The sequence below is a fragment of the Penicillium longicatenatum genome (genome assembly GCF_028827895.1).
Source record: "Penicillium longicatenatum strain IBT 33135 chromosome Unknown contig_1_segment0_segment0, whole genome shotgun sequence".
In the NCBI taxonomy this organism is placed as follows: domain Eukaryota; kingdom Fungi; phylum Ascomycota; class Eurotiomycetes; order Eurotiales; family Aspergillaceae; genus Penicillium; species Penicillium longicatenatum.
The window spans coordinates 2,823,643-2,849,340 of record NW_026643119.1 but is presented as its reverse complement, the minus strand read 5'-3'; the positions used below and the strand labels follow the sequence as shown (position 1 = coordinate 2,849,340).

The window sequence follows — 25,698 nt, the reverse complement described above, 5'->3', positions numbered from 1 at the left end:
CCTTTTGCTCGGCGCTTACTCTAGTCATGGCATGAAGTGATGGGATACCATGGCCTGCAGCGCCCCCGCCCAGCCCAGCGGCCATGGGCTGCTCGTCCATAATTGATATTCAACACGGCTGCCGGATCTGCCAATTTTCTGTTTTCTTTCCAGATATCCATCGTTGCCAAGTTTGGTTTTCCGTTGTTATTCCCCGTGGACGCAGGTTTCGCACACGGTTTCGAGGTGTTTTGCATAGGTTGATACAGCTTCAGCTACTGTCACACCGCTGGGATCTCACCAGCAGACAATTGACTCCGGCTTTTTGAGTTTGATTATTTTTGGTTCTATTTCTAGGCCTCGTTTGTCAAGAGCTGGCTCTTTTGACTATTCCAATTTGTTCGTTGTCTATCTCCCATCAGCACCATGTCGACCTCCGGCGACAGCAACCACTCTCCCCAGACCTACGAGCCCGTCGTCCCGCATGATCTCACCCGTGCCTCTTATCACAGCGCAATGGGTGCCCCTACAGGCTTCACTACGACGGAAACAAAAGAGACCCGAAGCTCGGAGAGCAGCGGTGCCTCGCTGAAGAGTCCCCGCACGGCTCGGTTCGCGGAGGCAACGACAATCTACTCGCCGGTCGAGCGCTCCGGTAAATCGCCCTTTGCCGACACCGTCGAGCAAGCTCCCCAGGGCGTCGCTGATACCGGTTTTGGATATGTCTCAAACAACTATCCTACCCAACATGCAGACGATTCGATGCCGCCAATGTCTCCTTGGCGAGCTGATCTGAAAGTCCCCAAGTCCGCCAAGACGTTGAACCCGCTCAGCCCAACCTTCCGTGAGGAATACTTCCTTGAGAAGGGCGAGGCCACTGCGGAGAAGGAGAATGCCCGCGATGTCAGAATCAAACTCCGTGTCCGCATTGCCAAGATCTTTCTTCGCTTTGTCAACTTCGGCTGCAGTCTGATTGTCCTGGCTATGTTAGCGGTGACCCTTCGGACTTTCATGGCAACCAGGAATCTCCCAGAGCGCAACTCTGCCTTTGCATGGAATGCCGGTACCAACCCATGGGCCCAGTGGTTGATGTTGGGCCTGGCCTGCTTCTCTCTTCTTGCTTGCATGATTGTGTTCTGGGGGTACTTCAAGGGTGGCCACAAGCGTGCTGAGAAGCTTGCCATCTACTACAGCACGATTTCGGTCATCTACTTCACCTTCAGCTTCGTCCTGTGGATCGTCAGCGCAGCTATCTACGAGCACTCGAAAGCAACTGGAAATTCGAAGGATCTCTGGGGATGGGCCTGTGCACAGAACACTCGTGAGCAGATCTATTCGGATGTTATCGACTACGCTCTGCTTTGCCGTCTTCAGGTGAGTTCCAAACAATGAATCACGGTTCCCTTGCAATATACTAACCTACTCAAACAGGACTGGGGTCTCGTCTGCGCCATCATCGAAGTCGTCATCGAACTTCTCGTGATCCTCATCTACGTCGTCGTCTTCTACCGCATGTGGTCGAAGCGCCGTCTCATGAAGTCCATGAACCACCGTGACCAGGCCCGTTCAGACCTCTACCTCGCCCAGCTGCACCGCCAAACAGCCCCGAACACCCCAGGCTTCCCAGGCTTCTCCTCTTACCCACCCAAGTCTCCTTTCTACGCTTCCCAGGCCATGGACCCCTACTCCACAGCCGAGAAAGGCCAAGCCGGCCCACTGCCGCAGTTCGCGACTGCTCCCCCCACCCAGTACGCGTCCCCACGATCTCCCACGCGCCCAACCCCATCATTCCAGCTCCAAGCCCCTCCCATCCGTGTCCAGCAGCCAACACCCCGCACTGGTCAGGAGGAATTCGGCGCCCAACCTATCCCTGCTGCTCACGCCCAGTCACCATCACCCCCACCTCAGACTCAGGAGCATATGAGTGCCGCGCCTGGTGAGCAGAGTTACGGCTCTGTGCCCATCCCGGGAGCATACTAGGCATCTACTTCCCCGGTCGATGACTGAACGAGTCCGTTCTGAAATGATCTGGAGTTAAGGCTCGGTGTTAAAATGAAACTGGCGACGACAAAGAAAGAGAAATGAAAAAAAATTGGAAAATGAAAAAACCAGACCTGTATTGAATTGGAGAAAATTTGGACATACATCAGCCCTATCCTTAATTATTTGGGCTCTGGGGCTTGCTGAAGCGGTGTTGGGCGTTTTGGTTACAGATACCTATTTCGACTTTCTGGAGGGGTCATTCGACTACTTTTGTGTTTTTACACCTTTCTCTCCTTATTGATCATAGTCAATGATGAATTTTACATTATACATATCACTAGAGGTCATTTAAGCGTTGGGATTCTTATCGTATTGTAATGTAAGCCACTTGTTTCGAGTCGTGTATATGCATCTATATAGACAGGATAATGTCTGCCGGGTGGGGCCTTCCTAACTAGGCTGGCCAAGGTTTTCTTCCGGCATTTTCCAGCGCCATTTCCACCGTTTATTTAGTTGATTTATTTATTCCTTGGACCCCTACAGCCCTTTGGACCCTTGACGAACTTGATCACGCATTAGCCATGCCGAGATCGGTTCAGCACTGGTCAGGGGGAATCCCCACTTGCATCCAACCACACCCAGAACCAGATTTATCTGACGACGAAATCAAGGAGGAAGTGAAGGGCTGGCTACTATTTGTAAAGGTATGGTATAGAATTCAAAATTTCAAAAAGAACGTCTTGGAGTTCTACGCTAATATGAATGCAGGAGAATTGGGTTTCTGCAGCAAATGCAGGCGCTTCCTCCGATGCGGAATATGAGCTAAAGCACCGTCGGCAACTGGTGGAAAAGTGGGCTTCAGCCACACAGGAATTTCGTGATGTGAATCCAACTCGCTCAAATCCGTCCAATCTCCGAAGTCCATTGCACTTATGATTTTTGGGTCTCATTCAGTCGTACCAATCGCGTGCACCTGTGGGTCTTCCAGGCACGGAGGGGTCAAGATCAAGGGGTGAACAGATTGAAGGTCTTCGATACCCAGCCGAAGCATTGGAACGTATCTACGATACTCTCCAGCCAGACAATACTAGCGGCCTGGTTTGTATTGCCCCTGTCGATGAGAAACATCCTGAAAATCGAGCGCGATTGGTGAAATTCGCGATCTTGTTGTACGACTATGATATCGAGGCTGGACACTGTATCGATAGTCACATCCCATCGGAGGCTATTCTCAATCCAGCAACCACTAATGATCCTTCAGTAGAGGATTTTCTACCCTGGGCAGATCTTGAAACCGCAAACTTCCTGTCTATCTATCTCACGCATACTGGCACAGTGATATATTTCGGTCGTTTAGGCACATACATGTTGGTTGATGAACTAGGTCTGCAAACCGGGCGCTTGACATTCGTCGAGTATGAAATCAATGGGACTGTGCAAGAATCTGTTGAAATCCGTCCATTCAACATGAAAAGTCCAAACTTGCGCGCCCACCATTCCGGATCCCGGGGAAGGCCAGAAGATATCTGGTGCGTTGATGGTGGTTATAGACACCAAAATCAGCCGTGAGTATTCCTTAGCCTACCAAGTCAGCTCCACAAACTAACGTATGATATCAGACTTGACATGGACCTACCGGTCATCGATATTCTCTGTCAAGCCAAGGAAGCTAACAAACTTCCAAACACAATGTTTCTATGTGATCGAGAGCAGTGGACAAGTGATGTTGAGCTTTATGCCCCAGGATACTTGGCTCTGGAGGCCGAAGGGCGGGGAGGAGAGTACCCCCTAACCCGTCTCGCTGATCCAAACACTATCAGGGGCATTAAGAAGCAGGTTATGATTACGGTGGAAGACCCCAAGTTTTCACACCCCCATTTTACATGGCTTGCTCCGCGCCGACCATGAGTCTACTAGCTTCAAATGAAGAGTCGTACGATACCTTCCAACGTGAGATATTTTTCGTTTGGCTGTCCTGAGAGTATATTTTGCTTGCCGATTTGGCCAGATTGGAAGCCGATCTCGTCAAAATTGTAGATATCTTGATACGGAATTTGCTTAATATATGGCTCCAAATCGTCGAACCAGAGACCAATTTCGCCAATATCGCCAATATCGCCAATATCTTCAGCAGTGAGTCTCTTTTTCTCAATACCGGTCTCAGTTACTAGATGTAGATCGCATTCTACCTTTAGCATTCAACGACCCTGGCTAGCTAGAGATATCGTAGCGATCCGCAATAAGCTTATTCACCTTCTCATCCTCGGCAGACATCAACTCAAGTGCAAAGAGCAACTCATCCTCGCTGAATGATGAACCTGACGAGTAGTATTCTACACATCGGCTTTCCTCTTGCTCCGCCAACATGTACATGTCATGGTTATGCTTGAGAGTGACCGACGCTGCCTCCATTCTAAAGCCGCTCCACCAAACCCCAAGCCCGTGCGTATTGATCAACTCTTTGAGAAAACTAACCTCTCTCAAGCTATGTCTCTAGCCTTTGATCGCCCCGTCGATATAACTGTCGATAACCGAATGGTCGGTCGTGAGGTCATGGACATCTTGCTGAAAAGATTCCACACCCTGATCAATAATCTCCATCGCATCGCTGCCGACCATACATAAACGCTCGCCGAGGATGCCTCCTGTACCAGGCGATTCCATACATGCCTTTGCAAACTGCAGCAGAATCCTGCGGGACTCGAGTCGGTTGACCACAGATATGTATGCGTCCGGGCGATAGTCCGTTGTTTGACACAATGATTTCTGACCTTGCCAGGACGCTAGAGACTTCAGAGCCACAATTTCGGCCATCATTATCACCTCGGCCGCAGCTTCTTTTGGTGAATGAAGCAATGTTTCGATGTACAGGCGACCTTGGAGATCGAAGACTTGAAAGTAAGCTATTAGCTCTCGGCTTTGAGGCTTGGCACTACATGGGTGTTCTGTGATTGCCCGTATTAATGTGTGTAAATCCATGTTGACTTATGAGCAAAGTTCGCTGAAGCTCAGGAGGTCGATGATGTGGGATGTTGAAGAGGACGGCCCTGGTTTAAAAGACTGTTCATTCTTGAGCTGCGAAGGGCAAGATATATATATGGAGTGTGGAGCTTTGGCCCTTATCCGGGTATTTTTGTGTGCGTAAGTCATCTATATCTCAAGATGCATATTACGAACTGCACAGCCCGCAGACTCTGTTTTGCGTACTACAATACGGCATGATTGGTGGTTGAGAGCTGACCCTGCACACATGTGCAGCAATCACTGAAATTTGGCCAATGGTAAGTCTAGCTCGCATTGAGGCACCCAAAGCAGTAACTGTAGACTCTTTTACTAAAGCAACTGCGGAGAAGGAGATCGACATAGAAACTCTGGGCGAATCTTAAGGGTGTGATATTGGGAATTAAACAGAGAGTGTGGAGCTACAACATTAGAAATGTAGATCATATCCTTCAGTCACAGCATACAACCTACATACAATCTACTACTCTGACTAGGCAGATGTCATAGTCCGCAATAACCTTTTCCGCTTTCTCATCCCGGCTGGTATCAGCTCAAGTGCAAAGCGCAACTCGTCCTCGCTGAATCATGGCCCAAAAGACCGCCCTACTGGCGAGGAGTATTTCCGGGGGGACTTTCAACTTGTGCAGCCAACGTAAAATGTCTGGCTGTTATATCGATTCTCCACTGTGACCAACACGCATCAAGTCCGCCTGGAGTAAATTGTTCTTTGAAAGCATAAACCGGTTGCAATATATCCTCCCAGCTATCGATACTGAGGTAGATGAGAATTTCGATGGGCGAATGATCAGCCACGAGACTATTGTTATCAACCTGAAAGCCTTTCGGAGTTCGATCAATCTCATCGACAACAGCCATATTCGTACCCAATATCAGATTCATATGCTCAACTATATACAAACTTTCGCCGGGGGTCCCGGCTCTGGGCGTTTGCATTTCGGCTTTTGGGAGAGCAAGGCTCGCTGAAGGTCGGTGGATGCGGTAAAATGGGTAGATGAAGGGCGTGGGGTGTAAGGTATTGGGGCCAGAGAGATAGAAAAGGAAAGGGTAGGGAATGGAGGAGTTGAGATGTAATGCGACGCGAGGGAGATATTGAAACACTGATGCGCCTAGCATTGAGCGATGAAGAAAAAACAATCAATGTTTGGAAGACTTAGATATCTTCACCACCAGCCCAGGTGAAGATGGCTGCTAACGTCCATGACTGCGATCATGCGACACTTCGAGCCTGGACCTCGGGGCTGTCGGTATCTACATCATAGAAATATCAACGGGGTATGTTGAGTGCAAGATGTCATGTTTGCATTAAATAAGAAAACAAAAAAACCTGATCAGAGCGCCACTGTGCAAACAAAGAAACCCGATAAACTCCACAAGAATCTACCAATCCCATCCGTGCCCATCATGACTACACACATTCCGATTCTGTTCAAATCGGGAACTGTACAAGGAAAAGCACCTCACAGCATGACACCCCCTTCATCGCGGACGGCGTTAACATCTCGACTGACAAAGATCTCTTCCAGACTACAAGCTCCGTCGGCTATTTTCTGCATATCGCTCTCCAATACAAGGCCTTCCTCGTTGGCCAGATGGAGAAGACAAATGAAACCATAGGACGTACTGATGTCACGCAGTGTTTCGTTGGGGTAGACGGTCTTCAGAGAGTTCATAATCTGGGTGAACCGTAGTCTGTCGTCCCTGCGGTCAGGGCTACTTGTCTGTGGTGTTGGCGGCTCGGGGGCGTCAGCTTCACTCTCGGGCTCGGCTGGTGGTTCACTAGACATAACTTCGGGCTGCGACGCAGCGCCAAAGTCGGTGGTGGCAATCAGACGCTCGCCCATTCCCTTCCACATCTCGGTCTTGAGTCGTCGCACATCCACCTTTTTAGCGACACGGGCATAATTGACGTAATCCGGGCGCGCACGACGGCCGCCCTGGGTTACCAGCTGAGAGCCATACCCACCACCAGGCTTTCCAGGAGTAGCTCCAACCATATTCAGTAGTGCAGTGAGGCCAGTTTGTGAGCTACCGTCTCCGGCTGATGTGCCAGAGAGCCCGTCAGTCGGCGGAGACAACATCTCTCGAGCATCGGCAAATGGCATGTTATCGTCCTCATCGTCCATGTCCATGCCATTGGGGAAAGCAAGGCCATCGTCATCAGCAAAGAAGTTGGCATCATAGGCACCAGCGACACCATCCTGATCGCCAGTATCCTCCACCTTGTGATTCGCCCAGAAAGCCTCGTCCATGTCACCATTTCCAGAAGTTTGCTCCGGGCGGGGAGCTGCTCGCCTGCCCAAAAGCTTCTTCGAGCCCATGCGCGCCTTGGGCTTGAGGAAAAGTCGAAGCAGATTGCGTGAGTTAAAGTGCTTGTCATCAGGGAGCAGGTTTCGTCCCTTTGTTTTCCATTGTGTTTTTGGTAGTGAGACAGCCGAGTTGGAGCTGGCGGGAGTATAGATCAACTCGGCAATGGCATGATCCAAAGGTGCTCCAAAGTCAATCTCGAAAGGCTCCTTCTCTTTTCGTGGCTTGGGGGCAGATGTGCTGGCTGCCGTGTGCTCTTTGATCCTCTTAATCTTCCAGTGTTCTGGACCGGCCCAGTTCTTCTGGAGTGCATTATCGAAGTAACTGAGAATGTTCTCGTGGTCCTGTTTGCTCGGCTGATGAGACATAGTAACGGCATAAGCATCTTCACGGTCCATGTCTTCATCGCCGTCGCCATCGCCATCCTCTAATCGGTGAACCTTGAGCATCGGTTCTAAAGCGGCCTCTCTTGCCCACGCCTCTCCTCCGTCACCGAAGCCAGCGTCACCAGTCAGGTCGAAACCAGCCAGTGAGGCGTCATCATCATCAAAGCCAACAGCGTTGTCGTCATCAAGCATGATGCCCGAAGGATCGTCGCCCTCACCTTCGTTGTTCTTATCATGCCGCCAATCCTCGGGTGCCTTGAGAAGTGGGATATCCAGTGTTCCAGCTGGGTCTCCCAAGTCAAGGTTTTTGAGGGAAGGACAGATATCCTGCTCCCCGAGACGATCCAGATCTGGGAAAAATTGGCTTGCCAGCGTACCAAGATCAATATCGGGGTCGTCCTCGAATGTGTCGCTTGCGGTCTGAGGGGCGGGCTTCGTTTGATCATCGGCTTGTGATTCTGGGTCGGTAGAGTTCTGTCCGTCGTCCTCTCCCTCTGCCGTCTTTGAGGATTCATCCACAGCATCGTCGCTGCTGTCGAAAACAATTCGTCCGAAACTATCGATGGCCAGGTGGTTGAGCAACAGGCCCTTTGCGCCTCCTTCATCGAAGTCGGCAGACGCCTTCTTGAAGAGCGGATCCACGGCAAATTCTAGCTCAAACTTCTTCAGTTGTAATGATGAAAATGACGGAGCCAATGTAGCCTCGTGAGATCGTGTCTTTTGTTATCCGAAATGGTTAGCACAAGATTGATGTATTTACGAGCGATGGTAATCAACATACCTTCTTGCGCGATTTGCGCGGCGCCCCATCCTCACCCTCCTCATCGTCGTCACCCTCTTCGCCTTCGGCATCATTATCACGCCCTCTCTTATCACGGCTATCGGCCAAGCCACTCAGCAGCCGTCCAGTTTCCGTTGCGACACTGTCCACTCGACTTGTGTAAATCTTAACACACCCATCGAGGGTGCAACTAGCCTTTTGGAAATTCACACCGTCTCCCTCCTTCAAGAGAGACATGTCGTGGAAATAATCGATAAGAGCGAAGTTCCAGGAGTTGTTCGCATTGATCTTGTTATCGGTCGCCATCTTCATCCACTCTTCGAAATTGGCCAGAATGGGCACACGCTTCATGGGGGTAACACCGCGGCCATTCACATCGCTTCCGCGACCGCGGTGGCTCGATCCGCGCGGGGTTCCTGGACTTTCGCTTCCATCGCGGTCATGTGTTGTGTATCGCCGCGGAGGCATCGGGGTTTTGACAGCAGCTTTAATCTGGCTCATCTGACGATCATACTGCGCCTGGCGTGCCCCGATGCGGGCCGCTTTCTCGACCATATCATCGTTGAGGGGAATCCTGCTGTTCGCGTTAGTGATGATCTCACCCTCGCATCTTGAGGAAGGCGCATACTTGACGGGGGAGTTCTTATGAGGGGTGGTGTTGCCGTTGGAACGGCGATGAACCTTGTTTGCTACACGAGGCATGGTTGCGGTTGCCCCCGGTTGGGGATAGCAGGCGCGACGTTCGAGATAATGTCTGGTTGTCACAGCGCAGGAGGGGCGACAAACAAATGGGGAAGTCAACAAACATACGGCACTCGGGGGTAGCCAACAGTGCACAATATCACATGATGTCAACCCACCTACATATTCCTGAAATACCAGGCATCAAGACATGCTTAGATTGTCTCATCCAAACGCTGAGCTTCCAAGGTTCCGTTCCAATTCCAGTTTCTCCAGGGTTTTTTGACCTACTGACAGATCAATTTGCCTTCTGACATCTTGTTCATCTCATTCACTGCCAACGCATATTCTACCTATAATGCACCCCAGAGGCTAAAGCTTTGACCCACTTCTGCAGCTCGCTCCGCCTAGGCTGACATCACCGCCTTCACCGCATTGGCAGGTCAAGCCAACGCCAACTTTATGGAGGGGAATCAAGTCTTGTGATCAGCTCAAAGGGCATTCTCGGGACGAACAGTCGCGTGAGGATTTCTAATACCTCTTCATCTCACGATGCTGGTACTGTCGATGCCATGATGAACCAACTTCCATTTATCCTGCGGCCTGCCGTTCGCAAAAGGCCTCGGTATTCCGTCCGCCCGTTTTACACTACACTCTTGGTGTTCGTGGTCCTTGTGGCACTGAGCTGGGCTGTACGCAGCAATGTAATTGGACAGTCCCCACGACGTATCACTACAAATGTGTTCCTGACCAGGCGAGGAAACGAACCAGAGGTACAGTGCATCCCCTCAACGGGTTACTTTTCCCTCGTGGGACAGTAAAGAAAGCTAAATATCAATGTGCGACTCTATTTAGTGCCGTCAAGTTCGTGACGTGAAGGATCAATGCGCTTATATTCGTACCAACTGCCCCGACCACCAAGATGGCCTACTCTCCTACTTGCAGCTCTATTACTGCACTTTGGCAGATGCGAAACCGTTAGCTTTCACAATCCTAATACTTTGGCTATCGCTCCTATTTAGTACAATTGGTATAGCAGCCAGTGATTTCTTGTGTATCGACCTGAGCACACTGGCGAGCATTCTAGGATTGAGTGAAAGTCTCACCGGCGTCACCTTCCTCGCATTTGGCAACGGCAGTCCCGATGTCTTCTCCACATTCGCCGCCATGCGGTCAAATAGCGGGAGCCTGGCAATTGGCGAGCTGATTGGGGCAGCCAGTTTTATTACTTCAGTTGTGGCTGGTTCCATGGCTTTGGTCCGACCTTTTAAAGTGGCACGGCGGAGTTTTGTCCGAGATATAGGGTACTTCGTGGTTGCGGTTACTTTCAGCATGTTTTTGTTGGCTGATGGCCGATTGCACGTGTGGGAATCGGCTGCAATGGTGGGGCTTTATGTGTTTTATGTCCTGATGGTCGTAAGCTGGCACTGGTATTTGGTTCGGCGCCGCCGGAAGTACGAAAGAGACCTCGCGGCACGAACCCACTTCCACATCCCAGAAAACCAGGAGTTGGATGTTGAAGAGCCGATAGAAGATGATGATCCGGGAGTTGCTTCGGAATCGCGAAGCCTTCTGCGAGGCGCATCGACGGATGACTTTGACCTCTTGGAACGGACTGAAGGGGTTCCTATTTGGAAAGAACAAGAGGACGAAGATGATGAGACCCGCAACCGCTATCTTGCTGAAATCAGCGATAATATGCATGTGTATCGTCCGCCCAACCGATCCCGACGAAACACGATGAATCCCATTCGGCCCAGCCTTGTTGGTGCACTAGAATTCCAGTCTGTGCTCCATTCGCTTCAGAAATCAAGAAGCACGAACATCAATCCAACCATTAGCTTGAGTAGCTACTCGGACGACGGTGATAATTCTCAAGCCTTTGACACCCGGTCTATTGCATCACATCCTCGTGCCGGCAGACCATCTACTACCAACGACCGCCTTTCGCCGCAAAGTGCATCGGGCTCTTCACGAGTTCGTGCTGTGTCGGCTAATGATGCCGATGGCTTACAGCTTGACACCAGTTTGTTAGGCCGCCATGCAGAAGACACGCCACGCGTGACAGTGAGGCGGCCCTCCAATGAAGCCGGTGACTCGGCAATCCCCGAGCTACCCCGTATAGACACTAGTGGCGCTGCATTGACGGCATCGCCATCGTCTTCCGCCGTGTCATCCACAAATGGAAGCCCAGTGGATGCAGCAACTCCGCACACTCCAGACCTATTGGCGCCTCCAGGGGCATTTCAGTCCCCTAATTATCTCACTGGCGCAACGCACGACCGATCCCCTGCTCCGGTATCACCACGAGGAGGCTCCAGTCTTCGAACCGGACCTATACCTGAGAGCCCCTCCGCACCGTTCCCCGCGTTTGTTGATGTAACATCTCATCCATCGTCCCGCCCACCTAGCATTCGACTCCCCTACCCAGCTAGTCCATCAGAGCCTTTCTTGGTTCATGACAGCATTGGTGACATGGAAAATGATAACAATGGCTCATTCCGGAATCCTTTGAAGCGGTTTTGGCCTTACTCAGTCCTCCCCACTCCCTCGCATATTGGTTGCACGCTTTTTCCAACATTGGCAGGATGGAAGTCGAAGGGTATCATGGAGCGATTTCTGGGTATCGTTGCTGCGCCTAGTGTATTTCTTCTCACCATCACGGTCCCAGTCATTGAGCCTCATGCACCCGAAATCTCGGAGCCCGACTTAGTACCCGCTGTAGTCGTTGATGAAGTCAACGACAATGACAATTCTGGTCCGAGAGTCAGACTGCCGGCCGATAGTCCTGTACTTTCGCCTATCTTGCTAGGCCGCCAGGATTCCACGTCCCACCTATCAGTGTCGCATTCCCATCGCAAGTCGACCATTCAGGACCAGACGACTCGTCCGCGTTGGGACTCGGAGCTCCCGCCCGCACCACCCGTTATGTCTGAGCCATCTGTACCAGCCAGGGATTGGAATCGTTGGCTTGTTATCGTGCAGCTTTTCACTGGCCCCTTCTTCTTTGTCCTAATTGCATGGTCAACTTTGGATGAAGACCTCAATCCCCGAAACCTGATTCTTCCTTCTCTGGTTTCCCTTCTTTTCTCTTTCATCTTTCTCTCGCTTCTGTTAACCACCACCCGACGTCGTCCTTGGCACCGACAAGCCTACACAGATGCATCCAATGATCAACGCCATGGATCGCTTGAGGTCATTCCACCACCGTCCCTTCCGTCCTCATGGAGACCCTTCCTCTCCCTACTTGGATTCTTGGTTGCCATTTCCTGGATCGCAACAATTGCCACTGAGGTGGTGTCTTTGCTGAAAACTCTCGGTGTCATTCTTGATATCTCAGACTCACTGCTAGGCTTGACTGTCTTCGCCGTGGGCAACTCTCTCGGCGATCTTGTCGCAGATATTACCGTTGCCCGCCTTGGATACCCTGTCATGGCTCTCAGTGCGTGCTTTGGCGGGCCAATGCTTAACATCTTGCTTGGCATTGGCCTTGGAGGCCTATACATGACACTCAACGGGGGTAACACACGACGACATGACGAGATCCTTGGTAGGACCGTCTCTTCAGAATCGGTTTCTTATGAGATTGCCATATCCAAGGTGCTGGTCATCAGTGGCGCTACTCTTTTGATGGTTCTGGTTGGGCTTTTGATTGTCGTCCCTTTGAATGGTTGGAGAATGGATCGCAAGATTGGATGGGGTCTAATCGCCGTATGGTGTTTGAGTACCTTGGGAAACGTGATTGCAGAGGTTGTATCCTAAGGTCTCCGGCATTGCATTTGTGAAATTATGGAGTTTGATATATTTTGAGATCTCATTGAATGTATTTAAACATTTGAATCGAAAGTCCATCGCTGATATGTACATGAAGTTGAATGTCGGTAATTATGACCGTTGAAGAAAGCCCTCGGTGGGTATGAGCTATTCGGGAAGCGCATGAGGCTCTTCCAACACAAATCAACCTATTAGCTCTCGGCTATTCTGACATGGCGAAAGCGCCCGTGTGTGCCATCTATATGAGGGGCCAGAACTCGTATCTGCAGCCACTAGCTTCGCAGCTCACGATCGCAAACTATAAACAGAAGTCACTATAGGGACAGATACTCGGAATACTGACTAGTTTCGCTCATCACCTAACCGTCAGCCGGTGATGTACCTTGATGCTGTCTATCAATCCGTCAAGTCAAAGCTCATCTACCATCTCGACACAATCCTGAAACAATCTACACGGTTTCTATAGCTTTACTGGCTAAGACTACATGTCACTTTTTACCCCTTAGCCTTTTGTGGCGCCGGCCACATGGAACGCACCCTGCGAACCCAACCCGGGTAAAAACGACAAAAAAATGGACTTATACGAAGAGTCTATAAGATAGATAATCACTCTAGGCTCATGGTTTTGATCTTTACCTGCTTGCTACCGTACGTATGCTCAACATCAGAAGATAAAATGAAGGCCATCCTTTACTATGCTGTCGCTTTCGTTGGCTTCGCGACACTCGTATCGACCACAGATGACACTACGTCCTCGTACTGCACCCCTAATATAGTTTGCGACTCAAACTCTCCCCGCGTCGGCTGGGTATCCTCCTCCCCACTTCGAAACTCATTCAGCATCCTATTCAGCTGTCTAGCAACCTTCTTCGCCTGTGCCTGGTCCATCCTCCAACTCAACTTGCCAGGCCTCCAGGAAACAGCCGTGCAAAAGTTCACACGCAAGGTGAAATGGATGGTCCTCACGATCATCTTCCCAGAGCTCCTGGCCTCGATCGCACTTATCGAGTTCGGTCTCGCGAGAAAGTCTCGTAAAGAGATGCGAATGCTTGCGGGTGGACACAATTGGACGACGACGCATGGGTTCTTTGCCAATATGGGTGGCTTTGTGTTGCGGACACCTGATCTGCATGACTTTCCGTTGAATGCGGAGTCGCTGAGACTCCTCGTGACGGAAGGCCCGGTGACAATTCCGGAGACTAAGAAGGAGGATATCAAAGATCGAAGCAAGACGGATGTTTTTGCGCGCTCATTTGCTGTGTTGCAGGGTCTTTGGACGGTTGTACAGTGTATTGCGCGGTATCGGGAGAATCTTCCCATCATGGCGCTTGAGGTCAATGCCGCGCTTTTCACTATCATCAGTCTGTGGACGTATATATTTGAGTGGTCAAAGCCGAAGGATGTTTCTGTGCCGATCATGCTTGTTTCGGAGGAAAAGATCGGGGCTGAGCAGATTGAGAAGATCGAGACCATATACAAGGACTGGTACAAGAAGGACGTTGGGGAGACGCTTGCTATCCAGCGGATTCCTTTCGGTCCTCTGATTTCGGCTTTTATGAGTGATAAACTCAAGATGAAATCGTGGGTGACAGGGTTGTGGTTTGGTCTCAGTCTTCTGGCCGGCTTCTATAATGGGGCTCACATGTGGGTGCATGAGAATTTGTTCAATAGTGGTATGTGGATTGCTTGGATGGTATGCGCGTGGGGAGGAGTTGGATTGCCGCTAATTGCTAACTTGTTGATCTGGTTTGATCAATGTCTACCCGACGTCTTTCTCGAGTGGGCTTGGGTGATTCTGGTGGTTTGTTACATGTTGATTCGAATTGGGTTGCTTGTTGTCGGGATCATTTCATTCTACTCACTACCTTTGGCGGCTTACTACAACGTGACTTGGACCACGTTCATTCCTCATTTCTAGGTCTTTGTTTATTTCTTTGGGGGGAGGAGGGTTTTGTGCCTGGTACTGGATAATCTGAGAAGTATATGAGACTCAGGTGGCGTAATTGGATGGGAACCCACAAGGCAATTTGAACCTGTGAATGCGTTATGCGCTAATTCTAATACGGAGCTAGAACCAAATACATGAACTTCATCACGTTCCGGTGGAGATAATCAATTACTCCTGGGTTTTAGTACAATAACTAGCGCCGTAAACATGGGTCCTGAAGGGAGACATGGACCCCGGCAAAAAGGAGAAGAAGCCTCGGTCGAAGTGACAGATCCAACTGCCTTCTCCGTCCAGAGTAAGCGAGAGACTAGCCCATATGGGCCGCTTATCTCATTTTCGCGACAACACGCCATTCCCTCTAACAAAGTTCCGGCTTTGCGTGCCGGGATCTAGAGGCTTGCCTTGGCCTGCCCAAAACACAACGCCCTGCCGTTAACAAGCAAACGGCACCAAAGTTTGCCGGGAAGCCCTCATTTAGACTTTGATAACGCCAGAAACTGATAACACTAAAAACTGAACCGAAGTCTTTCAAAGGGCCCAAGTACGATGAGCATACGCAATCCTCGGCCCCGGACATATCATGCGAGGCCATCCTTCCAATAACTACCGCTGTCACCAAACTAGAGCCCTGCATCAAAGCTGCCCGAATATGGGGAGATCCGGAGAAGCAAGTATTCTAAACAGTAACCGGAAAAATTCCTGCGGGGGAAGAGTCAACCCCAACCTTCCCCGGCCATATTTCCTCCAATAGGAGCGCGGCATCGACGGCACCCGGCACCCGCACCCTAAGGCCTGGATTGGAGGTGTCAATGAGAAAGATATGCTAATAATACATATAGAAGGTAGATTCCTTTTTGTTGCATCTCTGTAGTCAGAGATCCTGCGCTGACAGCCACTCACCATGGCGCTCCCTCCTAAGTGGTACCAGGTATGTCCTCAATTCTCATTCTTAAACTCGTATGCAACAACTAACTATCCGCTAGTTTCTGGTCTGTGTGTTTGCTTCATTGGGATCTGTGCTATATGGATACGATCTTGGTGTCATTGCCGAGGCTATTGCCAGTCCTTCGCTAGTGAGCGAATTCAATATCGATTCCACCCAGAGTGGAGCTATCACAGCTGTCTTCACAGGTGGTGCTTTCTTTGGTGCCATCTTCGCCGGTCCTCTGGGTGATTACACAGGTCGTAAATATACCATTCTTGTTGGTTCTATTATCTTCTTGCTGGGAGGGTGCGTAATCTAGACTCTTACCCATGTCTTCCCATGCTAACAGAAGCAGTGGTCTTCAAACTGGCGCACAGAAAATCGCCTATCTATATGCCGGACGAGCAGTTGCCGGTCTCGGGTGAGTTATGACTTCCTTCAATGTCACTTCCATCCAGACTAATCATTGTCATGACAATAGAGTTGGTATCCTGGTCATGATTGTGCCCATCTACCAAGCCGAACTAGCACACCCAGACATCCGTGGTCGTGTCACCTCCCTCCAGCAACTTATGCTAGGAGTGGGCTCCCTAGTCGCCTCCTGGATCTCCTGGGGTACTTATATCAACTTTGGCCCCACAGATTCACGCCAATGGCGTATCTCCCTGGGTATCCAGATGGTCCCAGCCGTCTTCCTCGCCGCATTGATCCTGCTATTCCCCGAGTCCCCCCGTTGGCTGATCGATCATGGTCGTCTGGATGAAGGTCTGCAGACCTTAGCCCGACTGCACTCTCGTGGCGACATCAATGACGCCTGGGTCCAGACGGAGTACGACCAGATTTGCAACTCCATCGCCCATGAGCATGAAGCCGAGGCCAAATCCTATACGGAACTTTTCACGGATCGCTCGTGCTTCCGACGTCTCTTCTTGGCTTGTAGTATTCAGGCTGCAGCGCAGATGACTGGCGTCAGCGCCATTCAGTACTTCAGTCCTACGATTTTCAAGCAGATGGGTATTGCTACCAACGATACGCTCAAGTACCAGGGTATCAGTTCTATTATTGCTATTATTGCACAGTTCCTTTGCATGCTGTTCATTGATAAGACTGGCCGACGATGGCCGCAGATTATTGGCAATCTGGGCAACTGTCTCTTCTTTGTATGTTCTTTTTCTTCTGTCGTTCACCTTCCAATTCTCCAATGCTAACTTACTCAGGTCATCCCCACGATCTTGATCGCCAAGTTCCCCCCGGGCACATCAAACAACACCTCCGCGGGCTGGGCATTCATTGTCATGACCTGGTGCTACAACTTCTCCTACAGCGCGACAATTGGACCCCTCACCTGGATCATCTGCGCCGAGATCTTCGATACAAAGACCCGATCTAAGGGTGTCTCCATCGCCACCATGGTCTCCTTCGCCTTCAACACGATGATCGGCCAGATTACGGCCCCTGCCATTGCCAACATCGGCGGTTGGGGCTTTTATGTCATCTTCTGCGTCTTCAACTTTACGAACGCTATCTTTTTCTGGCTTGTGCTCCCTGAGACTACCAAGTTGCCTCTGGAGGATATGAACACTTTATTCAGGAATGAGCCGTGGATAGTGCCGGGCACACAGACGCATAAGTTTATCGAGCGGAAGCAGATGCCGTTGACTATTAGTCCGGAGAAGATTGAACACTTTAGTGCTCATGAGGAGACTGCTGCATAGTAGTGATGTTACATGGTGTGTCTTTTAGATTACTGAGCGGTTTTATACCCATGCAGGAGTGAGTTGTTTATGTTGTATCTGGAGGTTGGGGTGGGCTTATAGATTGAGTATTATGCTTGGACAAAGTGATATAGATTCATATAGTGCATGGTCTGAGTCGGTGATAACTCTAAATCCTAATAGCGGTTTGCATGTTAGCTTGACGTACAGTAGCGACCGCTTTCGCCTTTCATGTCGAATACAGAGAAGCTGTTTCAACCCCTAATCATATGACCCGCTAATATAGATATGGGTAGTATGTAACCAATTTGTTTTGTAGCTGACCAGGTAATATATAGCGAAATTTATCGGATCACCATTTGGAGACGGAACTTGAACTATCTTTTCGAAAATAGTGAAACGAAATCCAGCCTCTCTCCGAGCAATAAGTGTATAGAATGTGAAAGACGGTACCTAGTGCTAAGCGTATTAGATTAACTTTGGCGGTTGAAATATTGATAATATAAGTATGTTAAGACTTAGTCTCACTTCAAATTATTGCGAGAAGAGAGTAGAAAGGCAAAAGAGCGTTAACTGGTCTGACGGCAGCGAAAGAAACATGCATAGGTATTAGTAACTTTGTTTTCATTTTCAAATTTCATTCTCGTGGCCTGTATGCAGTTCGATAAAATCTAACATTTAAACCTTTTAAGAAGGTTAAGCGGACGCCGTATGGCACGGGGATGGGTATAGTCAATTCCTGAACTTGGCTAGACGCATCGCGTCCGTAATGCTTTACTTGGTCACAACTTCTACTTTTTTCTTACTAAGAATCCTTTAACTCCCTAGATTCCCGCAAAGAGATTCATTTTTGCAGAATTACTCCTTTCTGCCGATATATCACTACAGTAATTTTAAACGTCATTGGCATCCATTTCAGTAGCTTCAGTTGTTGGGCGGCCGGCTCCACCTACATCCTGACAAAGCACCCTTCGGAATATTATGTAGACTTTTTAAAGAGCCACAGAATCCAAAATGGGGTGAGGAGGGCGATGGGCCAGTTGAAGTGGCTCCAAAAGAAATCCTGGTAGGGAGTACAACCACTGCCGTCGGCAAAAAAGCTGTAATTTCCTCGCCCAACAAAAGTACGTGCATCCATATATTACAAATGCGGAGATGATCGGCTTTGGTTTTTCGAGATGAACCAGTAGTAGCGAGATCTCAAGGAGACGGGCGCTTGGAATTGCGACGAAGCACGCAGTTCACCTGCACTAAGATGGGTTGCATGGCCGCCCCCACCTAAGCCCCCAATGAGGGGTTTTGAGGGCATAATCTCAAGTTGAGGCTGAATTTCCCACCTAGAAGAACTCCCGTCGAATTTGCGTATCAAGACATCCGCGCAGCCTTGAATCATGAGCAATAATTATACATTCGGAGGTAACAATTCAGGGTTTCAGATTGGGGTCAATAATGGATCTATCAACTATACCTCTGAAGGACATAAGCAGTCGACTTTGTCCGGAACCGGTGGCTCTTCGTCTGGAAAGGGGCTTCGTCTGTTGTCTTTGGATGGAGGAGGCGTCCGTGGCCTCTCAATCATCCTGATTATCAAGAATCTTATGGAGAGAATAGACCAGTATAACCCACCTGCGCCTTGTGAATATTTCGAGTTGATCGGTGGAACGTCGACTGGAGGGTTGATTGCGATTATGCTTGGGCGCATGCGAATGACTATCCGTGAGTGCGAGGCGGCTTACAGGAAGCTATTGCATGTCTTTACCCAAGTTCGTAGCGACAGCGATACCTTTCAGTTCGACCACAGGGCATTTGAACATGCAATCAAAATCATGCTGGCCGACCATGGCATGGACTCGGAGTGCCTTCTAAAGGATACAAGTGCAACGGCCTGTAAGACGTAAGTTGTCAGTGGAAGGATATTGTCCAGATTTGGCCATCTACCCCCAAACAGCGTACCCACGCACAATTGTATATACCCTTTCTGATGAGTTGACCTTGCTTCACTTAGCTTCGTTTGCGCTACAAGTGAAACAACTTCACAAACCGTCGTTCTATCGAGCTATTTCAACGACCGACGAGGCGGCGACCTGTTAAACGAGACGAAAATATGGGAGGCAGCCAGGGCAACGTGTGCAGCAACGAACCTTTTCGAACCAATCACAATTTGCGATGAAATATTTGTCGATGGTCAGACTGGCGCGAACAACCCGGTGCAAGAGACTTGGACAGAAGCCGGGGACGCATGGCATTTGAACAACGGCGATCTCAAAGACAATGTTCAATGTTTGGTCTCTATCGGAACAGGCATTACTGGATTCACTGCCTTTGTACCGAGTCTTCCTGGGGTCGCAAAGGCGCTGCAAGCCATTGCCATGGAGACCGAGCAAACGGCAGATCGGTTTCGCAAGCAATACACAGATCTCTTCCAATCAAGAAGAGCGTTCAGATTCAATGTCGTTCGAGGATTGGACAATGTTGGACTGGAGGAAGTTTCTAAGTGGGGTAGTATTAAAGCTGCCACTAGGAATTACGTGCAAAATGAAGAGGCATATGTTGCGATGAGAGATTGCACAGAAAGCATTAAACAAGGAGGGCGTAATATGTCTTTTGCTTAAGAGCTGTTTTGTTTATAACTAAGAGTATAGGATAATCAATGTATGACTTATGCTCTTTATATCCTTAAAACTCTGATAGTCGCCTGCAGGATCGAACAGATCATAGAATCCCGTAGAAATGCTGAATTGATCTGTAGGCGTATTATTTTCCAGATAAGCTATTCAACTTCTATGATCCGAGAATGTGATGAAACTTGACGTAGTAGATGGAGGAAGAATCAAAAATTGCAGGTAGTAAAACTCTGCTATGTGATGATACTAAACTTTACATTAGGTGGTTATCACTTGAGTTTTCTATATAATCATTTTACACGCTAGTTCCTGTGTGGTGGGGTTGTTTAAGGTTGGCTAGAAGCAAAGGATATTATAAGAGCAAAATACCAGTGAATATTTGTAAATAACATGAACTAACTACTATCGTCTTCGCCTCTCATGTGCTAGCGTTCATAATTCCTTCTCGAGAACAATCACAGCGGACTGTTTCCTAGCCAATGAGAAACCCCTTCCTAATCTGTACACTATGTACCTCTAATATATGACTGTCTCAAAGCACGCGGCCCGCTGAGGAACTCGTGCTGCGGTCGTTGGTCTGCACCTTGCGGAGACCCGCACCAGCTTGGATGGATGCAAGGAGAGCAGAACGGTCTCCACCACCGCCGCCAAGAGCGGGGGGAGCAGGTGGCGGGGGAATGCCAGCAGGAGGAGGCGGAGGTGGGGCACCGGGAGCTCCCGAGGGGGGGTGGAGGGGGAGGGGGTGCAGCCATAGGGGCACCAGGGGGAGGCGGTGGCGGTGGCGGCGGAGGAGGAGCACCAGCTGGCGGGGCGGGTGAATCAGGGGATTCCACGGGATCCATAGCTGCAGGTGGAGGAGGGGGAGGAGCGACGGGGCTGGCCTGAACGGGGGTGGCAGCCTTATCTTCATCCATGGCGCTCAGAGGACGAGGAGGTGCCATGGTGCCAAACAAAATGCTAGCAAGCTGCTTAGCACTGCCACCACCAGGTCGGTCATCCTCGTCGTCAGAAGATTCGGCTTCAGAGCCAGCGTTAGACCAGTCATCATCATCTTCGGGACGCGCGCGGCTCTTGCGCTCCAGAGGGGCGGCACCTGTAAAGGTCGGCTTCGAGCTCTCTTGCGGTTGCTGCTGCTGCTGCTGCGTGAAACGGTGGAAGGGGTTTGTTGACTGCGCGGCGGGCGAAGTGACTGCCTCGGGCTCAACAGCTTGGCCAAGCGACTTGAAGTAAGGGTTCTTCGACTCAGCATCAGGTGAAGCAGCAGGGAATGTTGCTTCGGGTGAGCTGGCTGCCGGACTAGGAACCTTCTCCGATTCTAGTGACATGGGCTCGGGCTCAGGAACAGCGACAGTGGGAATAGGCGGAGGAGTGCTGAACTGGGGAGTGATGCTCTGAGGGCCCTCGTCGTCCGAGGAGCTGTCGTCATTTTCCTCGAGTTGACGCTGCAGCTCACGCTCACGCTCTCTGGCCATCTCAAGCTCAGCGCGCTGGGCTGCGAGTCTGGCCTCCTGATCCTTGGCCTGTCGAGCGGCCTCCTCTTTGCGACGTTTTTCCTCCTGCTTCTTGACCTTGCCCTGTCGAACTTGTTCCTCGAGAGCACGCAGTCGAGCTTCTTGGGCCTCCTTCTCTTTCAGAAATTCGGCTTCACGCTTCTTCGACTCATCCTCTAGACGTTGGGTCTCAAGCTCCTGAGCCTCTTGCTCCTCCTTGATCGCTTGCTCGCGGGCAGCGTGCTCGGCCTTGCCAGCTTCTTCAGCCTTCTTGGCATCGGCCTGACCAGCGCTGTCAGTTCGTGCTCTGCGAGTGGGAGGCGCAGGTGGGGGCTTCTTGCCAGCGGCCTTGGGAGCAGCAGCACTGCTCGGAGCAGGGCCACCACGTTCCTCAGCCAGACGGCGCTGTCTCTCTTGCTCCCGCTGAGCATCCTCTTCTTCGGCACGCTTGACACGCTCCTCGCGCTCCCTTTTCTCTCTTTCCTGACGTTGCTGAAGAGTCTCAGTAGCAATGGCAGGCTTCAGACCAGCAGCGGCCATGCGCTCGGCAATGCGCTTCTGAGCTCGCTCCCTGGCGGAAGCCACACGATCCTCGTGCGTGTTCCCAGGGATGGAGCCCGACGAGGCTGAAGATGCTGGCATGGAAGGACGGGAGGCAGTCGAGTCGGCCTCGGGCGAAGAATACTTCGAACGTTGCTCCTGAGAAGATCTCTCTCGACTGTAATAAAACGTAAGCTTAATTCTTGACTTCAAAGATACGGGGGGTTATCATACTCTTCCTTGCGAACGTGGGCAGTCCGGCTGTTACGGCCAAGATCATAGATAAAGTCACGGATAATGTCTTCAACGCCCAAGGCATCCTCCCAGCGACGTCTTTCGTGCGAGCGGGTAGAGTTTTCTCCTTCGTCGCGGAGGCTGTCTTCCAGGCTGCGAGCGAAATCGCGGACACTTTCTTCGACATCGCGGGTCATGGTGCTGTTGCGCTCTCTTTCAGCGTTGGCATCAGCCCTCTCGGATTCCATTCGGCGAGCAGACTCGCCGTCGTCCTCCTCTGTCGTGGGAGCAGGGCGTCCCGCCAGTTCGGCAGCACGGGCTTGCATACGTGCACGAGCACGAGCCTTGATGCGGTCTGACTCGGTCACGGCACCACCGGGACCAGTACCCACAATATTGGAAGCACCATTCGGGTTAGCCTTCGCTTCCTTGAGGCGGAATAGCTCCAATTTTGCCTCGGCAATCTCTCGCTCAACACGGCGGACCTCAGAGGCAGTCTGTGGAACCTGATCTTCAGATGCTTGCAATTGGCGACGGAGGGCTCTGCGCTCCGCTCCACTGTCCAAATTACGGAATGAGGCATGAGGATGGGTATCAATGTCGTCCTGTACGCGCCGAATCCGGTCCATGAGAGACTCCGCCTCACGACGATCTCGACGGTCGAGAACCTCGTCGTCCTCGGCCTTGTTCTCGTCCTGGAAATCAACAGCCTCCAACATCACATTGGTCTCACGAATCTTCTTCCGCAACTGTTCCACGGAGAGCTCTTCTCCTTCAGACGTTTGAGAGGCAGCAGGCGAAGGCGTACGGGCATCATTACCAACACGGCGACGCGCGCTTGAACGGTAGCCGCCCGCGGAGTCGTTGTTCTTGAACATTGTCGCATCCTTGCGGGTAGCGCCAGGCTGTCCGCCACCGCCGCCACGGAAAGAGTGGTCCTTGAGGTAGCTAACACCAGTTTTCTGCGGCTGCAAAAAGGCCCCAGTGGTCTTCCGATTCTCCGCATCTTGGGACAAGAGCGATTTCATAGTACCAATAGAATCATTCAAATGTCTCGTAGAAGGAGGGACAAGCTCCGGAGGCAAACGGCTAGGAACAGGATAACCATTCAAAGCACGGTAAATCAAATGCATTCCGACGGCAAATTCATCCATATTCAAACGACCACGGTTGTGAGGATCTGCGAGTGTCCAGATACGCTCCAGATCCTTACGGTTTAATCCGCTTTGACCCATGATCTCAATAGCTGTTTCACCGCCAATAAAGCCCTTGTGCATGCCATCCCAGGCACGGAAGAGGTCGTCGTAGATCTTCTTTTCTTCCTTGGTAATCGCCCACGCCACGGTAGCATTACCCGAGAGGTTGGACATGTTGAAGCCACCCTCACGACCGGGTTGGGGCATGAGCTGCTGCTTCATGACCTCAATATTAGGCAGTCCCTGCGCTGGGGTGTTAATAAAGCCCCACTGTCCGGGAATACCAGTAGGCTGCGCGGTCAAACCAGTAGGTTGCGCGGTCAAGCCACCAGTCTGCGCGGGGCTCAAGTTGGATGCAAATCCAGTGGGCATTGGTGGCATTGGAGGCCGAGGACCGGAGTATCCGGTGGCCTGAGGATTTGCCATGAAACCAGTCTGTTGTGGCTGAAGGAACTGCGATTGGTTCTGGAAGCCGGTCTGTTGGGGCTGCTGCATGCCGGTCTGCTGAGGGAAGAATCCAGTGGGCTGCGCCGTCAGTTGTGTGAGAAGAGCAGCATTGCTCGGCTGCTGAGGCTGAGGCTGCTGCACGATCGGTGGAGTCGATTTGTTCTCCAGCAGAGGGGCATCGAAATTGGGTGCGTTCGTTCGTGGAGCGGGCGCTGGCTGGGTGTCGGGGACATCAAATGAGATAATGTCAACCATACTGGACACCTCGTTTTTCACAGTCTCAGGCAGCACCGAGGGAACTTCCCGGCCAGTCAATCGCAGATTACACAGGTACATGGCCAACGCAAATTCCGGGAAGAACAGCTGGCCCGACTTGGTAGAATCACACAAGACCCAGATCTTCGACAGATCACTGCCCGGAAGCTTGGATCGCAGCAAAAGGTCTCTCACTTTCTCGCCGTCCATTGTCTTGCTATCACCGACCGCCGACTTGAACAACTGCTCGAATTTGGCTTGGTCTTGAACGGTAATGAACGAAAGCCGGATACTTGGGATTTTTGATGCATTCTTCGGCGGGACTTGTGGAGGCGGAGCACCGGTATCTTGGAAGGAATTCGCCATCTCGCTCGAGGTCTTGTATCGCGCAGGGAGTCCGGTGGGCTGGGAGACCTGCAATTGCGGCGCTTGCTGTTGCGCCTGGGGTTGCTGCTGATTCTGGACAGGGAATGCGGTATATTGAGCTTGGAGGCCCTGTTGCTGAGTTGGCTGCGGCTGCTGCTGCTGCTGCTGTTGCTGTAGTTGCTGACCAGGGAAGCCAGTGAACTGCGGCTGGAGCTGCTGTCCCGCGGGGAACCCGGTAGCTTGAGGTTGAAGTTGCGAGCTACCGAATGGCGAAGGCTGACCAGCAAATCCGGTTGGCTGGGGAGCCATGAACCCTGTTGGCTGGGGTTGCTGCATTGGTGGCTGCTGTTGACCTTGAGGGAATTGCGAGTATTGGGGCTGCTGCTGCTGTTGCATGAATGGTGCCTGGCCTGGACGGCCACTGGCACCACCGCCGAGGAAGGTATTCGACGATGAGTACATTATAAACACAGCGCTCGCATGGACAAAAGCAGATGCAGAAGAGCCACAGAGATTGATGAGAAAAAGAACACAAATGTAGAGAGGGGGCAGATCAGGAGCAAGGTAAATGACGCTGTCGCAGGGACGCGGAGGCACGCTAGCCTGTTTAGGTGATTAGTCATGGATTCCCCGTGAGCTAACTTAGTTAACTATTATTATCTTTTTTCCGTTAATCTCCGGGGAATTTAACCGGTTTATGTAGCTACTCGTGGTCACGACGTGAGGTAGGCAACACAATTAGCTATTGCACTGGAGGCATCTTAGATACATGAGGCGTTTCGAAATGCAAATCGTAAGGATAATGAGTGCTCGCAAGAACTATGGGCCCGCAAAAAAAAAAAAAATCAAAGGTGGAACACAAAACCACCAGACCAACGGATCAGTAGATCAGGGTCAAGATGACAGAAAGGCGAGCATCAGAGAGAAAGAAATCCCAGCATTGCTCCGTACGCCGAAACCAAAGCAAAAGAGAAAAGAGAAGAGGGTTGGATGTAAACTTCGGCACAAATGGATAGCCATATGTCTTTTTTTTTTTTTTTTTCCAA

At 50.9% G+C, this 25,698-nt stretch overlaps 11 protein-coding genes across 11 annotated transcripts; 7 read left to right on the top strand and 4 right to left on the bottom strand.

Moving 5' to 3' along the window:
• Window positions 1–405: 405 nt before the first annotated feature.
• On the top strand, window positions 406–1,959 carry N7484_001821 (uncharacterized protein; the record flags this gene model as incomplete). The annotated part of the gene is made up of 2 exons (XM_057112241.1): window positions 406–1,353; window positions 1,411–1,959. The coding sequence occupies 2 exons, from the start codon at window positions 406–408 to the stop codon at window positions 1,957–1,959; spliced, it is 1,497 nt and encodes a 498-aa protein (XP_056976978.1).
• A 584-nt stretch (window positions 1,960–2,543) lies between these two features.
• On the top strand, window positions 2,544–3,870 carry N7484_001820 (uncharacterized protein; the record flags this gene model as incomplete). The annotated part of the gene is made up of 4 exons (XM_057112240.1): window positions 2,544–2,666; window positions 2,731–2,844; window positions 2,917–3,527; window positions 3,582–3,870. 4 exons carry the CDS (start codon window positions 2,544–2,546, stop codon window positions 3,868–3,870), a joined length of 1,137 nt encoding a protein of 378 aa, XP_056976977.1.
• Window positions 3,871–4,173: 303 nt separating this feature from the next.
• Window positions 4,174–4,374, bottom strand: N7484_001819 (uncharacterized protein; the record flags this gene model as incomplete). Its single annotated transcript, XM_057112239.1, has 1 exon — window positions 4,174–4,374. The coding sequence occupies one exon, from the start codon at window positions 4,372–4,374 to the stop codon at window positions 4,174–4,176; it is 201 nt and encodes a 66-aa protein (XP_056976976.1).
• An 81-nt stretch (window positions 4,375–4,455) lies between these two features.
• Window positions 4,456–4,941, bottom strand: N7484_001818 (uncharacterized protein; the record flags this gene model as incomplete). The annotated part of the gene is made up of 1 exon (XM_057112238.1): window positions 4,456–4,941. The coding sequence occupies one exon, from the start codon at window positions 4,939–4,941 to the stop codon at window positions 4,456–4,458; it is 486 nt and encodes a 161-aa protein (XP_056976975.1).
• Window positions 4,942–6,443: 1,502 nt separating this feature from the next.
• Window positions 6,444–9,159, bottom strand: N7484_001817 (condensin subunit BRN1; the record flags this gene model as incomplete). Its single annotated transcript, XM_057112237.1, has 3 exons — window positions 6,444–8,393; window positions 8,458–9,031; window positions 9,086–9,159. The coding sequence occupies 3 exons, from the start codon at window positions 9,157–9,159 to the stop codon at window positions 6,444–6,446; spliced, it is 2,598 nt and encodes an 865-aa protein (XP_056976974.1).
• A 551-nt stretch (window positions 9,160–9,710) lies between these two features.
• Window positions 9,711–12,900, top strand: N7484_001816 (sodium/calcium exchanger protein; the record flags this gene model as incomplete). Its single annotated transcript, XM_057112236.1, has 2 exons — window positions 9,711–9,911; window positions 9,994–12,900. 2 exons carry the CDS (start codon window positions 9,711–9,713, stop codon window positions 12,898–12,900), a joined length of 3,108 nt encoding a protein of 1,035 aa, XP_056976973.1.
• A 688-nt stretch (window positions 12,901–13,588) lies between these two features.
• Window positions 13,589–14,830, top strand: N7484_001815 (uncharacterized protein; the record flags this gene model as incomplete). The annotated part of the gene is made up of 1 exon (XM_057112235.1): window positions 13,589–14,830. The coding sequence occupies one exon, from the start codon at window positions 13,589–13,591 to the stop codon at window positions 14,828–14,830; it is 1,242 nt and encodes a 413-aa protein (XP_056976972.1).
• A 237-nt stretch (window positions 14,831–15,067) lies between these two features.
• N7484_001814 (uncharacterized protein) lies at window positions 15,068–15,253 on the top strand (the record flags this gene model as incomplete). Its single annotated transcript, XM_057112234.1, has 1 exon — window positions 15,068–15,253. One exon carries the CDS (start codon window positions 15,068–15,070, stop codon window positions 15,251–15,253), a length of 186 nt encoding a protein of 61 aa, XP_056976971.1.
• Window positions 15,254–15,761: 508 nt separating this feature from the next.
• Window positions 15,762–17,500, top strand: N7484_001813 (sugar porter family MFS transporter; the record flags this gene model as incomplete). The annotated part of the gene is made up of 5 exons (XM_057112233.1): window positions 15,762–15,788; window positions 15,844–16,091; window positions 16,141–16,206; window positions 16,267–16,945; window positions 17,003–17,500. 5 exons carry the CDS (start codon window positions 15,762–15,764, stop codon window positions 17,498–17,500), a joined length of 1,518 nt encoding a protein of 505 aa, XP_056976970.1.
• Window positions 17,501–18,891: 1,391 nt separating this feature from the next.
• N7484_001812 (uncharacterized protein) lies at window positions 18,892–20,112 on the top strand (the record flags this gene model as incomplete). The annotated part of the gene is made up of 2 exons (XM_057112232.1): window positions 18,892–19,394; window positions 19,506–20,112. 2 exons carry the CDS (start codon window positions 18,892–18,894, stop codon window positions 20,110–20,112), a joined length of 1,110 nt encoding a protein of 369 aa, XP_056976969.1.
• A 544-nt stretch (window positions 20,113–20,656) lies between these two features.
• Window positions 20,657–25,114, bottom strand: pan1 (actin cytoskeleton-regulatory complex protein PAN1; the record flags this gene model as incomplete). Its single annotated transcript, XM_057112231.1, has 3 exons — window positions 20,657–20,926; window positions 20,958–22,332; window positions 22,389–25,114. 3 exons carry the CDS (start codon window positions 25,112–25,114, stop codon window positions 20,657–20,659), a joined length of 4,371 nt encoding a protein of 1,456 aa, XP_056976968.1.
• Between the last annotated feature and the right edge of the window lie 584 nt (window positions 25,115–25,698).